The 16,776-nt window shown below is 43.3% G+C and overlaps 1 protein-coding gene across 1 annotated transcript in view; it reads left to right on the plus strand.

The window, feature by feature from the left end:
* Positions 2,401-16,776, plus strand: part of CWH43 (cell wall biogenesis 43 C-terminal homolog) — a 53,040-nt gene continuing 38,664 nt past the window's right edge. The window contains exons 1-6 of the mRNA XM_018049445.1: positions 2,401-2,518; positions 5,233-5,424; positions 8,937-9,057; positions 9,413-9,567; positions 12,382-12,583; positions 14,369-14,457. Coding sequence (XP_017904934.1) covers positions 2,476-2,518; positions 5,233-5,424; positions 8,937-9,057; positions 9,413-9,567; positions 12,382-12,583; positions 14,369-14,457 — 802 coding nt within the window. The 5' untranslated portion in view covers positions 2,401-2,475. The remainder of the gene's footprint in view (positions 2,519-5,232; positions 5,425-8,936; positions 9,058-9,412; positions 9,568-12,381; positions 12,584-14,368; positions 14,458-16,776) is intronic.

The following is a 16,776-nucleotide window of genomic DNA, read 5'->3' on the forward strand; positions in this document are numbered from 1 at the left end:
AGAGATGTTATGGGGAGGGAGGTGGGAGGGGTTTCATGTTTGGGAACGCATGTACACCCGTGGTGGATTCATGTCAATGTATGGCAAAACCAATACAGTATTGTAAAGTAAAATAAAGTAAAAATTTAAAAAAAAAACTAAATATATATATATATATATATATCATGATGGTTTCTGCCGCACGTCAACATGAATCAGCCATAGGTATACTTATGTTCTCAATACTTGTTATTATCTGGCTTTTTGGATTATTGTCATTTTAGGGAGTGTGAAGTGGTATCTCATTGTGGCTTTGATTGGTATTTCCCTAATGAAATAATGTCGAATATACTTTCCTGAATATATTTTGATTATTGGCTACTTGTAGATGTTCTTTGCAAAAAAGCCTATCAAGTCCTTTGTTCATCTTTAAAGTGGCTATTACTGAGTTTTATTTTTTAAATGTATATTCCAGACACCAGTTCCTTATCAGATGCACAAGGGCTTCCCAGGTGGTGCTAGCGGTAAAGAACCCACCTGCCAATGCAGGAGATCTAAGAAACTCGGGTTCAATCCCTGAGTCAGAATATCCCCTGGAGGAGGGCACAGCAACCCACTACAGTATGCTTGCCTGAAAAATCCCATGGATAGAGGAACCTGGTGGGCTGCAGTCCACAGGGTCCCACAGAGTAGGAGACAACTTAAGCGACTTCTTGCTCAGTCGTGTCCAACTCTGTAACCCCATGGTCTGCTGCACGCCAGGATTCCCTGTCCATCACCAACTCCCAGAGCTTACTCAAACTCATGTCCATAGAGTTGGTGATGCCATCCAACTATCTCATCTTCTGTAGTCCCCCTCTTCTCCCGCCTCCACTCTTTCCCAGCATCAGGGTCTTTTCCAGTGAGTCAGTTTGTATCAGGTGGCCAAAGTATTGGAGTTTCAGCCTCAGCATCAGTCCTTCCGATGAATACTCAGGACTGATTTCCTTTAGGATTGACAGATTTGATCTCCTTGCAGTCCAAGGGATTCTTAGCATGGGCCAGATGTATGATTTTAGATTATTTTCTCCCATTCTGCACATTGTCTTTTCACTTTCTTCAACTGTCTTTTGAAGCACAAAACCTTTTAATTTCCATGAAGTCCAGTTTAACTATTACTTCTTTTTTCACTCGTGCTTTGCTGTTGTATCTAAGAATTCATTGTCTAACTAAAGATAATGAAAATTTACTCCTTTATCTTGTGATTTTTACAGTTTCATCTCTTACATTTAAGTTATTATCCATTTTGAATTAACCTTTATCTATCGTGTGAAAATGGGTGGGGGGTGTCCTATTTGCTGTTTTTCATGTGGATATTCAATTCTCCCAGATTGATTTGTTGAAAAGACCAATCTTTCCCTCATGTAATTGTTATGGCAAGTTTGTTGAAAATCATTTGACCTTAAACAAGCAGGTTTATTTCCAGAACTCTCAATTCTATTCAGTTGATCTTTATCTACTTACAATGAGAACTCTTTGCTTAAAACTGCTATGGACTTACAGCAATAACTTCTCTTCACTGATTCTTATGCTTTTAGACAATCCATCATTGCTTAATTCCATGGCAAACCTTCCAGAAGTGCTAAATGACAAACTGTCCCCCCACCCGGCAAATTAAAGCGAATTAAAATACATTTGCTTTGAGAAGGTTCTAAAAAAAATCCAAAACATTCTGGGGTGTGGTAGTATTTGAGCAAGAAATAACCGGCCTGGTTCACTGGTTCCATTGTTTGTTAGAATGTCTCTCCCTGTCTCCTCAGGGATGGGTACTCTCAAAGATCATTATCCATAGAGAGGAGGAGGGCAGAGTTTCCACTCCCATCAGTTACTTTCTTTCCCATGAGCAAGCGTTGAAACGTCTCTGAAAGCCAAAGAAATTTCTGTGATCTGTAGAATTTTTCAGCCACCTTTCCAGAATGTGATTTCTATACTACCAAAGCTAAGAAGCAGAAGCACACACAGGTCCCCTCGCCTGAGAGCGTCGCCGGGCCTTAGGAACGCCAAGGTCCTGTTGGCACCTGCTCGCCGAAGGCGCCAGAGCCCTTGGCTGCTCAGTTCCCCTTCTCGGTCTTAGCTTTCCCCCTCGCCACGCGCCCCCTCGGGCCTCCTTTAAAGAGCACCGCGGGTCCAGAGTTGCCACGATGCTGCCCTCCTGCGCCCTCGCAGCGCGCCACCCCCGGGGCTGTTCCGCTGGCTGGCCGAGAGATCTGTTTTTTTCCCCGGAGGCAGGTCGGAGGGCCCCCAGCTCCTTCGCTTTGGCGTTGGCGGTGGCACTGGGCACCTGGCGCTCAGAAAAGCCCCGGGGCCCGTCGGGCGGCGCCGGGCGCAGCGGGGCGGAGGCGGCGGCGGCGGGCCCCACCCTCGCCAGGGCCGGGCGTGCGGGCTGGCTGGTGCCGGGGGCGTGGACGCAGGTTCGGGAGGACGCGGCAGCTGGCCCGGGACCTGGGGGCTGCGGCCATGACCTCGCCATGGAGAGAGGTGCTCCTGGAGAGCCTCCTGGGTAAGCCGAGGCCGCCCGCCGCGCATTCGCCCGTCGGTCCCCCTTGCCCTGCCGGGAACCACGATGCTCGGCGGGCTTGGCTGAGCCCCGGGAGGAAGGAAAGCAAGCTCGGTGCCCGGAATAGAGATGCTTATCGTCCCCTGTCACCTTCTGCTGCTGAAGGAATTTTAAAAAGAGAGAAAGGCCCTAGATTGAGGTTTCGAGGATCCGGCGCTCCCCCGTCTTCCTGAGCTCCTATGCCACCCTGGTGTTGCGCCCAACGGGCACGACTTCACCTGTCGGCCTCGAACCGCGAGGCTGGTACCAAGCCCAAGTCCCCTCACCGATGACCTTTAACTGAATAAATTTTGGTACCGAGCTTTGGCTTCCCAAGTGGCTCAATGGTAAAGAATCCGCCTGCCAATGCAGGGGACTCCACTCCTGGGTCAGGAAGATCCCTTGGAGGAGGAAATGGCACCTTTCAGAAGGGGCCGCCGTTCCCCCCTCCCTCGGCGCCCTGGCTGTAACACTCAGGGCCGTGTCTGCTGCTGGGGTTGGCCCCGCACGAGTGGGCTTGGGTGGTGGTCGCACATTGTGAGCATTTGGCCAAATACATCCGACGTGGGACACGAGTCCGGTCGTGTGTTCCCTTAGCAGCTTTGCAAAAAGTACCAGGAACAACTGTTGATGTTGATATTGTCTGAGTTGTGTGGTTGAAATCAGAACTCCCAGACAAACGTTTGGGAGATTGGTAGTTCACAATGAAAGGAAGGGGTGCCTTCCTAAGAACTGGGTTTTCTGGGCGGGGAGGTTCATTATTTGGCCCAGTCTGTATCTCACAAGTACAAGATGTAAAAAGAATTACGCCCTCAGCAGGTACCTAGGGGGCTAGGTACTCTGGGTACTTGATCTTTTTTAATCCTCATAACTCTATGGGGTGGTTAGAAGTACTGTTTTCAGCGATTAAGAATAGTTTGGAACTGGATTTCTTGGTTTTCAGTTCACTGCTATTTGCTACTTTTGTGACCTTAGGCAGTTACTTAACTTTCAGGATCTCTAGAGTTTTTGTTGTTTGATTTTGCATTTGTAAAGGAGGAGTAGAAATAGTGTTAGTTTCATAGGACACAGGTTGTCTGAGGAATCAGAAAGAAGATCCCTGTGATACTTAGAGCCTCACATGTGTTAAATGTCCGTTGGTTAATTATCATCATTGTAGAAGATAACAAGGTCGGCAGATGTGAAAGTAACTTCAGGTCTGAACTTTCCACTACCCCACACTGCCTCCTAAGGCTTAGGTTTAAGATAGGCTACTCACAAGAAAAGGATTATTTCCTAACTAACCTGACTTTCTGTAGTCTGGAGTGGGAGGAAGGAGTTCTATTGTTTTTTGCTGTTTTTGATTTTCACCATATTTCTCATTAAAGAAAGGTCAACTTAGTTGAGGAAATTTTTTCAGGGTCCTGACGGGAAACCAGATTAAACCTGGATGGCTGAGATGAAGAGCCTTTAATAAAGGGACTGCCACCTTACAGGGCTTCCCTGGTGGCTCAGATGGTTAAGAATCTGCCTACAATGAAGGAGACCTGGGTTTGATCCCTGATTTGGGAAGATCTCCTGGAGAAGGGAATGGCTACCCACTGCAGTATTCTTGCCTGGAGAACTCCACAGACAGAGGAACCTGGTGGACTACAGCCCATTGAGTTGCAAAGAGTGAGACACCACTGAGCTACTTTCACTTTACCTACCTATATGAACCTAGATGGCATATTAAAAAGCAGAGACATTGCTTTGTCAACAAAGGTCCGTCTAGTCAAGGCTATGGTTTTTCCAGTAGTCATGTATGGATGTGAGAGTTGGACTATAAGTAAAGCTGAGCATCGAAAAACTGATGCTTTTGAATTGTGGTGTTAGAGAAGACTCTTGAGAGTCTCTTGGACTGCAAGCAGATCCAACCAGTCCATCCTAGAGGAGATCAGTCCTGGGTGTTCATTGGAAGGACTGATGTTGAAGCTGAAACTCCAGTACTTTGGCCACCTTATGCAAAGAGTTGACTCATTGGAAAAGACCCTGATGCTGAGAAAGATTGAGGGCAGGAGGAGAAGGGGACAACAGAGGATGAGATGGTAGGATGGCATCACCAACTCAATGGACATGAGTTTGGGTGAACTCCGGGAGCTGGTGATGGACAGGGAAGCCTGGTGTGCTGTGGTTCTTGGGGTCTCAAAGAGTTGGACACGACTGAGTGGCTGAACTGAACTGAAATGATGAATGAGGTTAAAGGGACAAACAGGGGATATTGAGGGACTGAAAATAGCTGGAAGCCATTCTCATCCTGGGCCTGAGAAGGGGATGGAATTCTCTTATTGGAACCCAGTTAAGGCCAGAGTCATGAAGGAGGGCAGCCAGCCAGAGCAGTTGTAGTAGTAGTAGTTGTTATTTGTTTAGCTGTTAAGTCGTGTACGGCTCTTTGCAACCCCATGGACGGTAACCCGCCAGGCTCCTCTGTCCATGGGATTCTCCAGGCAAGAATACTGGAGTGGGTAGCCATTCCATTCTGCAGGGGATCTTCCCAACCCAGGGATTAAACCCTGCATGTGTCCCCTGCATTGGCAGGTTGAGTCACCAGGAAGGTAGTCCAGCTGTAGCAGACGGAGGGAAGGGCTGTTGTCTGAAACAGTGACAAAGTTACACTTTCTCTTTCTTAAAAACTGTTTTTTCCCTTTTTCCCCTCCTAGGATATGTTTCTTGGTCTCTCTGCCATGACCTGAGCCCAATGATCTATTACTTTCCCCTGCAAACACTAGGACTCACTGGGTTGGAAGGTTTTGCCGTAGCGTTTCTTTCTCCATTATTCCTCACAATTACTCCTGTCTGGAAACTGGTTAATAAGAAGTGGATGCTATCCTTGCTGCGGATAATTACTGTTGGTAAGATTTAAAAGTGATTCCTTATATTTATTTTTTTTAGTTAAAAATCCAGGGGAAATATGTAGACTGTTCTTTGAATGCTAAATGATTAAGTAAAAAATAAAAGATGTCTCTTTCTCTTACTACTGCCTTCAAGAGTTTTAGTAGAATTGTAAGTCTAGACCAAGAGTCAGCATATTTACATTTTTAACTTTTCTGTCAGATTGGAAAATTTTAAGGGCCCCTGAACTGAAGAGGAGAAAGATACCTTGGAGATGTGAAAGTGTTAAATATGTTTTTGTTCTTTTTTCCAACTATGATACAAAACTCAGAAGTCATTAAAAAGTTGTTAAATGATAATGCATAAAAATATGGAAATTATGCATGATGAACATTGTAGTAAGCAAAGGTAATCAATAAATTAGGAAAAATATTGCAACTCTTCTAGTCAAAGGACTAATTTCACTAATATATGGAGTTTTTATAAATCAGTAATAAAAGGACCAATAACTCAATAGAAGAGAAAGCAAAGGATGTGATCAGTTTACTGGAAAGGAAATATAATTTGTTCTTTAAAAGATACTAAAGGGTGTAGAATACAAATCATATATATATATATTTATAGATAGTTTCTCGTATCAGATTGATAAAGAACAAACTTAGATAACATTATTGTAAGCATGGGAAAACAGGCACTCATGCATTGCTGGTGGGACTGTAAATTTGAACAGCTTCTGCAAAGGATAATTTAACAGTGTTTATCAAAATTACAACTCTGTGTTTTTCACTCAGCAATTCCACTTCTGGGCATATATCCTATAGATAAACTTATGTATGTGTCAAATGATAAAAATAAAAGGTTATTTAATCACTGTAGCAATATTTATAATAACAGTGTCAGAAATAATCTAAATGTCATCCATACCGGATAGGTTAGGTTAAATAAATTTTGGTTATGAAACTGGGAGTACTATAGAATACTATGCAGCTATACTAAAGAATGAGAACATTTATGTAAGGAAATGGAACATTCTCCAATAGTAAGTGAGAAAAAAAGAAGCACTAAACAGTATGTTCAGAATGCTAACATTTGTGTAAAATAGGCTAGATGAAATATATTTAGTAATTAATTGAACATGCATTAAATAGGTCCAAAGTATTTTAAAACACACTGATATTTTTGTTGCTTCTAAGGTGAAAATTTTGGTATTGAGACAGATATGAAGATGAAACTTTGCACTGTATACCTTTCACAGTGTTTGAATTCTGGATTTCAATATGTTATATTGCCAAAACCCAGTAATTAAAAAATATACACTTACTATCACAAAGACTTGAGGTTATTATATTAATAAATATTGAGAGACCTTGGAAAAGTACTAGTGGTAAAAAAAAGTAAGAATGTGAGGTCATGGAGAAAAAGTTTCTAAAACAAAAATACCAGACTCCAGTCTGGTTGAATCTGTAGCTGAAAAGTACTGCCTGTCTTGCCCTTTTGCTATAACACAGTTGGTTTCTCTGAGTTTTCCAAGTGGCATTTGTTCATGAACCAACCATGCTGTGTGTATTTCTTCTGTCTAGAACAGTGACTGAAATCACTAGGAAATTCACCTTCCATTTTTCTGTGCATCAGTCCCTGAAGAAGGCAGAACATGGTTAGTGAGTGTAGCAAGCTCTGTGGTTACCCACAAAGATCTGAAGCCCTAAAGAGCAGTGGGAAAGACCACTGGAAAATGCATCCTTTTAAAAGATGGTGTCTGTAGGAATGAAAAGAAATATCAAATGATCATGAAATTTTCAGCTCCAGAAATAATAAAGACGAAACTTCCTACTTCCAGAGTATATATAGTAACTGAGTTAAACTATCCTTGGCTTACAGAATTCTTTTATGACGATGGCCTCATTACACTCCGTGGTTGGCTTTATGGGCGGATCTATCTCATCAGTGCACTTTTTTGTTGCCTTTGCTCAGTGCTGCCTGTGGCAGCTTTACCTACAGAGCCACTCACCATACAGTTTCTGGGACAGTTTTTTGTTTTCAGTCTAGTTCTGGCCCAGTAACTTCTGGAGGCTGTAATGTAATAGGAAACAACTGGAGAGTATGATGTTTGAGCTACTTCTTGTTGTTCCCCTTTCATCTCCTTTCTCCCTGAAAACCCATTACTTGAGTAAAGGGTAGAATTGTATTTGAGAAAGGGGAGTGGGTAGGAAGGTGACTCAGATGTGGGTTAGGAAAGTGACTTCAGGATGAAGAAACCAGTTTGTGTCGGATGCTCTTCCAGGTGTCCATTGAGTTTGATGATGCTCAAGAGAGGCTGAAGTAAGTCATGCTTTGCCTTAAAACTCCCTTTTCAGGTACCTTTTTTGGGGGGGACTTCAGATACTTCCTAAGAAGATGAAACAACATTGTTTTTCGCAGAGTCTGAAGGGATTCTTACACAACTACAAAGATGATCTGAGTGTTACATGCTGTCTCACTGCCTTTCCTTCAGATATTTTAGGTTAATCAGTACATAGTTAGCTATTAAACCATTAACTAGTTCATACTATTGGGTTGGTCAAAAAGTTCATTTGGGTTTTCTTTAATGAAAAATCCAAATGAACTTTTTGACCAGCCCAATACAATTAATTTAGATTAGTTTTGATCTTAATTACTTCGACTCACTAAAATAGCCCTGATTAAAAAGATAGACAATATTAAGTGTTGACAAGGATATGAAGAAACTGAAATCCTTACACATTGCTGATGGGAATGTAAAATGGAGCAGTTGGTTTGGAAAACAGTTTGGCAGTTCCTCAGAATGTTAAACATAGTTGTCATATGATCCAACAACTCCACCCCTTGGAGTTAGACCCAAGAAAAATGGAAACATTCACATAAGACCTGGTACATAAATGTTAGTAGCAATATTATTCATAATACGCCAAAAGCGGAAACAATCCAAATGCCCATCAATGGGATGAGTGAATAGACAAAAAGCAGTATATCCATGCAATAGAATATTTAGCCATAAAAAGGATTGAAGCCCTGACATATGCTACAACATAGATGAACTTTGTCTAAAAAGTTTTTTATTCAAGTTTAGTTGGTTTACAATACAGTGTTCATTTCAGGTATAGTTGTGCAACTTTGTAAACATATTAAGAACCACTGACATGGGGATGATCCAGAGGATGATATGGGGTGGGAGGTGGGAGGGGGGTCCAGGATTGGGAACTCATGTACACCCATGGCGGATTCATGTCAATGTATGGCAAAACCAATACAGTATTGTAAAGTAAAATAAAGTAAAAATAAAAATTAAAAAAAAAAGAACCACTGAGTCATACATCTTAACACAGTGAATTTTATGGTATGAATAATACTGCAATAAAAATGTTCAAAAAAATTTATACACACACATAATTATACATTAACTCTATCTTTCTGAGGGTAAACATGGTATTAGACACAACAGTTATCAAAGGCAGATCATTAGCTAGTAGGGCATGCTTGTCAGAAATGTTTAGCTCTCCTTAAAATTTGTTTGTAGGTAGCATCGCCTCCTTCCAGGCTCCAAATGCCAAACTTCGGCTCACGATCCTTGCACTTGGTCTGTCTTCATCACTGGTGGTGCATGCTGTGACGTGGTGGACAGGAAGAGGCTTGCAAAGGTATAGTTTGCAACTTGTGCCTATAGGCAAACAAGCGTGGTCAGTTACCAAAGGGAAGTTGGGACCGGGCATTCCAAGTTACAGGTTTTAGCTTTCAGAAAGGCCTTGTCGAAGTCTCATTTTTTTTCCTTTTCACAAAACCAGGATGTGAGTATTTGTCATTACTCTCAATAATGTTGTGAGAATGGAGAAATTATAATGAGTTGCCTAGGTAATGGGCTATATAAAGGCTAAGTTGTATAGATTACCAACAAGACTACCTCATATACTCCTGTGACGCTGTGAAATTCACAATGGAAGGAGTACATTGAAACCACTCACAAAAAAGTTGTTAAAAATATTTCTGTACTTACAGGTACTTCAGAATCTGGGGATTCATTTTAGGACAGATTCTTCTTCTTGTTCTCCGCATTTGGTACACGTCACTAAACCCAGTCTGGACTTATCAGATGTCCAACAGAGTGATACTGACATTAAGTACTATTGCCACACTTGATCGTATTTACACAGGTAAGCATAGGCCCAGTTTATTTAGGGGTTTTTCTCTCTTGCACAGTTTGTTTACCTTTCTTATCTGAATGGCACACATCTTGGAAAGATAAAACGAGTCTTTCTGCACTCTGTCTCCATGTCTGCTTTTTCTCCCTCTGCAAGAGTAGCTGGCCTTGGAAGTGGACTATTATCTGAGCAGAAGGCACCTTTTCCTTGGCAGCACAGAGGGTGACAGTAACCGTTCGTCTCTGGCTCGTCTCATTGTGGAGTGGGAAAGTAGACCCAGAACTCACGTTCCCTGCTGGCTTTCAGCTCTGTCTTCTCCTCTTTCCCTCTGAACAGGGCTTTCCAGGACGAGATCCGTCAGCCCTCTGCCTCCACATTGACCCCAGCCCATCTGTAACACTCTGAAAAGTTATTTGTTAGCAAGGGCCTTGAGAACTGCATCAGTTCAGTTCAGTCGCTCAGTTGTGTCCAACTCTTTGCAACCCCATGGACTGCAGCACTCCAGGCTTCCCTGTCCATCACCACCTCCCGGAGCTTGCTCAAACTCATCTCTAACGAATCAGTGATGCCATCCAACCATCTCATCCTCTGTTGTCCCCTTCTCCTCTTGCCTTTAATCTTTCCCAGTATCAGGGTCTTTTCCAATGAGTTGGCTCTTCGCATCAGGTGGCCAAAGTATTGGAGCTTCAGTTTCAGTCCTTCCTATGAATATTCAGGACTGATTTCCTTTAGGATTGACTGGTTTGATCTCCTTGCAGTCCAAGGGAGTCAAGTCTCCTCCAACACAGAACTGCATGAATTTGTTCTTTTTTTTCTCTTGGTTTGTGGTTTGCTTTTGCTCCACTCCCCCCACCCTCCCCGCCCTACCCTTAAGTCTGAAGGTATTTAAACTCCAAATCTGAAATGTAAAAAGAAAGGAAATCCTGAACATTCATGTGCTTGCGGGCTAAGTTGCTTCTATCAAGTCCTACTCTGCAACCTTATGGACTGTAGCCCACCAGGCTCCTCTGTCTGTGGGATTCTCCAGAATACTGGAGTGGGTTGCTGTGCCATCCTCCAGGGGATCTAACTGACCCAGGGATCGAACCCTTGTCTCTTATAATTCCTGCACTGGCAGGCAGGTTCTTTACCACTAGCTCCATGGATATTCATACCACGTTTCAAATCACCTGTTCAGAGCTTACAAGCAAACTTGCACATTTGTATTACTCGCTATCTCCAGACTTCTGAAGGAAAGGAAGAAATGTTGCTAGATTTTACTTAACTTGCTCCTGGCTTTGTGTGTAACTCTCAATGAGTCACTATACTTATGTAAATACAAGGAGAAATCTCACAGGTTAATGAAAGTTTAGAGAGTTTGGCTCACCATGAACAAAGAGTTTGTTTAACTCCTCCAATTTTGGTAAGAAATGGGGGTGGTGAGAAGAGGGGAACATCATGCATGTAAATTGATCAAGAGACATTGATGTTGATTAGAACATTTAGAACTCGGTTCTCACACCCTAATATATGTTTCGTATTTTATAAAATGCTCACATGTGAAGTAGAAACTCAGCCAGCAAACTTCACAGGGACAGCCTGATAAGGATCTGGATTCAGGGTATCCCTTACATTTCTGGACTTTACATTTCTGGAGTTTTCTTCTTTCTCGCTTCTGTTTTAAATTTTTGTGACCCAGTTGTTAGTCTCTTCCTGTTTTTGCCTTGTGCCCCATTTACAAAGTTCAACTCCTTTCCAGCTTTCCCAGGATATCTCATCATCCCTGGCAACGTTTTTTGGGGTAGTTTTATTGAAGATTTGCTGCGCCTTGTGGGGAGAGTCACACACCATAGTGTGTAGCAGTGCTGTTACTCGGGAAAGTCAGCTTAAGCTGCTCTCTTTTCCAAAGACTGTCTCCTTGGCCTTCGGGCCCTTGGTCACCATCTGTCTTCAGCACCCTCTCCCTCACCCCATAGCTCTCAGCTCTGCTCGTCCTCCCCCTCACTCCTTGCTGGGCAGAATGGCTTTCTTCCTGCCTATGAAATCATGCTTTCATTCCCACAGGCAGACTCTCAGGTTTCTTTCTGTCCTGAAGTAGGCTTCCCAGTGTCATGAAGCACCTGCCCAGCAGTCTCTCTGTTCCTATAAAGGCATTCTCTTGCCAGCATTTTCTGCAGTTGGTACATTTCTGTATGTGAAGTCACTAATGCAACAAACAGACTTCACTGTTAAAACAGTCCTAGGAAGTATAGTAGAGTAAAGCACACAGATACTGGCTAGGCTCTCTCTGCCAGCTGTGTGATCTTGGATCTGTTTTCTCTGGGCCTCTCAGTTTTTCAATCCGTGAAATGGGGTTAGTAATAGAGCCTACCTCGTAAAGTTGCTGTGAAGATTAAACGAGTTTATGTGAGGGGCTGGCCACAGTAACTGCTCAGTCGATGCACTGTTAAGACTCTGGGGGCTCAGAGGGTTAGATGAGGACCTTGTTCTTTTTGGGGAGAAGCAGCCTGGTATACTGGGAATGTTCCATTCCAGGTGGACTGCATTTGCTCCCTGAACTTACCTTTCACTTTTCATACATATAGTTTGGCTCATAGCTGTTTGTTTCACATGAAGTACATACCTTTCTGCATTTTCAGTTGTCAGATTCCAAAATGATTTATTCTCCTGAAATCCTGATCTAGCCTCCCACTGCCTGCCTCCTGGCATGTTCTACTTGTTATGGGGTCTCACCTTCCCCTCTAAGTAAGCTCCTTGAAGCCACGTACAATTTCCTACTTGTTTAAAGTCGGCTAATATAGAGGGTAAATTTCTGTGTAACTGACCCTTTTCTGTTTTTCATTCTAGATGGTGCCTGCTATAAACCTCAACAGAAGAAGAATGGTAAGGCAGCCAAGGCAGTGGTTTCTGGTCTGAACTGGTTGTTGGCAGGCGCTGCCTTTGGCAGCCTCATGTTCCTCACCCACTGGATTTTTGGAGAGGTGTCTCTTGTCTCCAGATGGGCAGTGAGTGGACACCCCCATCCAGGGCCAGATCCGAACCCATTTGGGTGAGTTTGGGTTTGGAAGCAATCCAGAAATTGACTGGTATGGTTGAACACCTTGCTCCTCTGTGTGAGCAGCTAGACAAGCATGACATCACTGTGTACTCTGGAGATGAAGGCACTTGAGGACTGTTTGCCCCTGTGCTGAGGGAATGCTGGGAGGTGACAGGGACGATTGAGGACTGTGTGTGGCCAGGTGAGTGGCCCCTCTGGACTGGGAGCATGGGAAGGGAAGGGCTCTTTGTTTGCAGATGCATCCCAAGCCCCTGGGACAGAGCCTGGCACACAGTAGGTCCTCATCAACATTTGTCATTGACTTGGAGATAGACAGTGATCAACCGTGTCCTCTCAGGCCTTTGCTGTCTTCTGAACACCCAGGGCCATCCTTCACCTTAGAGGGTGGGAGCAGGCAGGAGTGCGGCCGAGAGCCTCACTCCAGAGCCAGAGGGCCTGTTTCAGATTCTTTGTCCTACGTGGGCGGCTGTGTCTAATATCCAGCGGGTTACTCAAGTGCTCTTTTCCCCAGTGTCCTCTTCTGTGAAATGGGGATAATTATAGCATTTACTTTGGGCTTCCCTGGTGGCTCAGACAGTAAAGAATCTACTTGCAATGACGCAAGACCTGGGTTAGGGTGATCCCCTGGAGAAGGCAATGGCACCCCACTCCAGTACTCTTGCCTGGAAAATCCCATGGACGGAGGAGCCTGGTAGGCTGCAGTCCATGGGGTCACTAAGAGTTGAACACAACTGAGCGACTTCACTTTCACTTTTCACTTCCATGCATTGGAGAAGGAAATGGCAACCCACTCCAGTGTTCTTGCCTGGAGAATCCCAGGGACGGGGGTAACCCCAGTGGGCTGCTGTCTCTGGGGTCACACAGAGTCGGACATGACTAAAGCGACTTAGCAGCAGCAGCAGTATATGTAAAAATCTTCAAACAGTTCCTGCTAACTAGCAAGCACTCTATGTTTTTTAGTTTATTTATACTATAGCTACTTCATTGAGTGCCATGTTGTAATTTCCCACTAAAGTTTAGTTAAATTCTTTTTTAATATTATTTTTATATATTTATTATTAAAATTTATTTGGTTGCACTGGGTCTTTGCTGCAGCATCCGGGATCTTTAGTTGTGACATGCAAACTCTTAGTTCCAGCATGTGGAATTTAGTTCCCTGACCAGGGATTGAAACTGGGCTCCCTACACTGGGAACGTGGAGTCTTAGCCACTGGACCACCAGGGAAGTTCTGCTTAGTTCTTTTTTTCCCTCCCCATCTCCTACACGTTTTTGCCAAAGTAGTTAAAGAATGAAATAGTTTGTGATTATTTTCAAAGACACACAATTTATAATTATTTATCAAACTCACCTCAGTCCTAGGAAGGCAGAAACTATTGATAACTATTGAGGTTGAGAAAAAAAATGAAAAGAAGTACACTAAATAGAAACTCTTCCCAGTGACTTTTTCTTTTTGACTTTAGAGTCATTTAAAATCTCCCATAGCCAATATGAACTATAATGGTCTGAGAAAGCTCAGTTACTTTGTTTACATTGACCATGAAAGACTGCAGATGTCATTTATGACGAGTCAGAGGTGCTCTTATGTCAGTGTTCTGAATGTCACATTGTTTCCCAGAGGACTTTCGTGGTCTCATTGGTTGTTTCATACTCACCTTGTCTCTTGGATGTGCCTAGAGGTAGAAGATACATTTCCAGTTTATACTTGGGGTAATGGAATAGTAACAGCATCAGATATCCTATAACATGTCATTTTTTTTTTTTTTTTTTTTAAACAGAGGTGCAGTTCTGCTGGGCTTGGCAAGTGGATTGATGCTCTCGCCTTGTTCATGGTTTCCGGGTTCCGGTTTAATCTGGTGGATTACAGGTGTGTGGTTTCTCTGTAGAAATGCTTGGTTGTCCAATTTACTCACAGGTACATGCCCCTGGGGTGGAAGGAGATGACCATACAAGCCTGTGCCAGTGCGGGTGGGACAGTCTCACGAGCTGCAGCCCCTAGACCTCAGATGTCACCATGGTTACCAGGGGTTACTGGCTCCAGGTTCTTGCTTCCTCCTCCTCATTTTCCCACTCCTCCTTAGGGGTCTTACCTGCCTGATGATGCTGACATCCTCTCCCCCATCTCCTAGATAACTTATCTGGGTACAGATGTCTGTAGCAGTTTTATTGACGGTCTGAGGAGATGGAGGGTTGGACATGCCATGTGGCCAAACCTCTTCTGTCTTGCTTCTCTGGTTTTCAGGAATGCCCTCGTTTGGGATGTCACAGTGAAGTTCAATTTCCCTTTCCCTTGTGTGGGTAACCAGTTTCACCCCTCACTCCTCTGTTCAGCCTTGGGAGAGTCCATGTTTGCTTATTCAAAAGCCTGTACCCTTGCTGCCCAGTCACGTCCTTTAGGATTATAGACTGTTGGTGAAGACTATCATATTTCCAGAACCATCTACTTATCTTTTCTTAAAGGTTTTTTGGTGTGGACCATTTTAAAAATCTTTATTGAATTCGTTACAATGTTGCTTCTGTTTTATGTTTTGCTTTTTTGGCCCCAAGGCCTGTGGGATCTTAGCTCCCCACCCAGGGATTGAACCCTCACCCTGTGCATGGGAAGGTGAAGTCCTAACCACTGGATGGCCAGGGAAGTCCCCGATCTACTTATTTTAATGACTGTGACTGTTTTGTTACTGTGACTCAATTATGCCACTCTTTTCCCTTCCTCTTAAAAGGTGGGAATGGTTAGAGTCAATTTTAGTGTTAAGTTAAAAAAATATATATATATCCACCAATAGAATTTCCCAAATGTGAAGAGACAGGAACTTTATCTTGATGCCAATTAAATTAGTAAAATCAAAGTTCTATTTTAAAATATATCTATGTCCTAAACGCATTGATAGGACCCCGGGGTACTATACAGAATGCTTATAGTTTTATTCTATGAAGAACTTGGTCAATTGAAAATGAACATGTTGGTTATCATAAATATCATTGGAATATTCAATTACTATGAATTCTGCTTGTTGTCTCCAGTTCAGTCACTCAGTTGTGTCCGAATCTGTGATCCCATGAATTGCAGCACACCAGGCCTTCCTGTCCATCACCGACTCCCGGAGTCCACCCAGACCCATGTCCATCAAGTTGATGGTGCCATCCAGCCATCTCATCCTCTGTCATCCCCTTCTCCTCCTGCCCTCAATCTTTCCCAGCATCAGGGTCTTTTCCAATGTGTCAACTCTTTGCATCAGGTGACCAAAGTGTTGGAGTTTCAGCTTCAACATCAGTCCTTCCAGTGAACACCCAGAACTGAACTCCTTTAGGATGGACCGGTTGGATCTCCTTGCAGTCCAAGGGACTCTCAAGAGTCTTCTCCAACACCACAGTTCAAAAGCATCAATTCTTTGGTGCACACCTTTCTTTATAGTCCAACTCTCACATCCATACATGACCACTGGAAAAACCATAGTCTTGACTAGACCGACCTTTGTTGGCAAAGTAATGTCTCTGCTTTTGAATGTGCTATCTAGGTTGGTCATAACTTTCCTTCCAAGGAGTAAGCGTCTTTTAATTTCACGGCTGCAATCACCATCTGCAGTGATTTTGGAGCCCCCCAAAATAAAGTCTGAAACTGTTTCCACTGTTTCCCCATCTACTTCCCATGAAGTGATGGTACCAGATGCCATGATCTTGGTTTTCTGAATGTTGAGCTTTAAGCCAACTTTTTCACTCTACTCTTTCACTTTCATCAAGAGGCTCTTTAGTTCTTCTTCACTTTCTGCCATAAGGGTGGCACATCTGCACATCTGAGGTTATTGATATTTCTCCTGGCAATCTTGATTCCAGCTTGTGCTTCCTCCAGCTCAGCATTTCTCATGATGTACTCTGCATATAAGTTAAATAAGCAGGGTGACAATATACAGCCTTGATGTACTTATTTCCTATTTGGAACCAGTCTGTTGTTCCAGGTTTCTCAAGAGGCAGATCAGGTGGTCTGGTATTCCCATCTCTTGAATAATTTTCCACAGTTTATTGTGACCCACACAGTCAAAGGCTTTGGCATAGTCAATAAAGCAAAAATAGATGTTTTTCTGGAATTCTCTTGCCTTTTCCATGATCCAGCAGATGTTGGCAATTTGATCTCTGGTTGCTCTGCCTTTCCTAAAACCAGCTTGAACATCTGGAAGTTCACAGTTCACGT

This window comes from Capra hircus, chromosome 6, assembly GCF_001704415.2.
Source record: "Capra hircus breed San Clemente chromosome 6, ASM170441v1, whole genome shotgun sequence".
NCBI lineage: Eukaryota > Metazoa > Chordata > Mammalia > Artiodactyla > Bovidae > Capra > Capra hircus.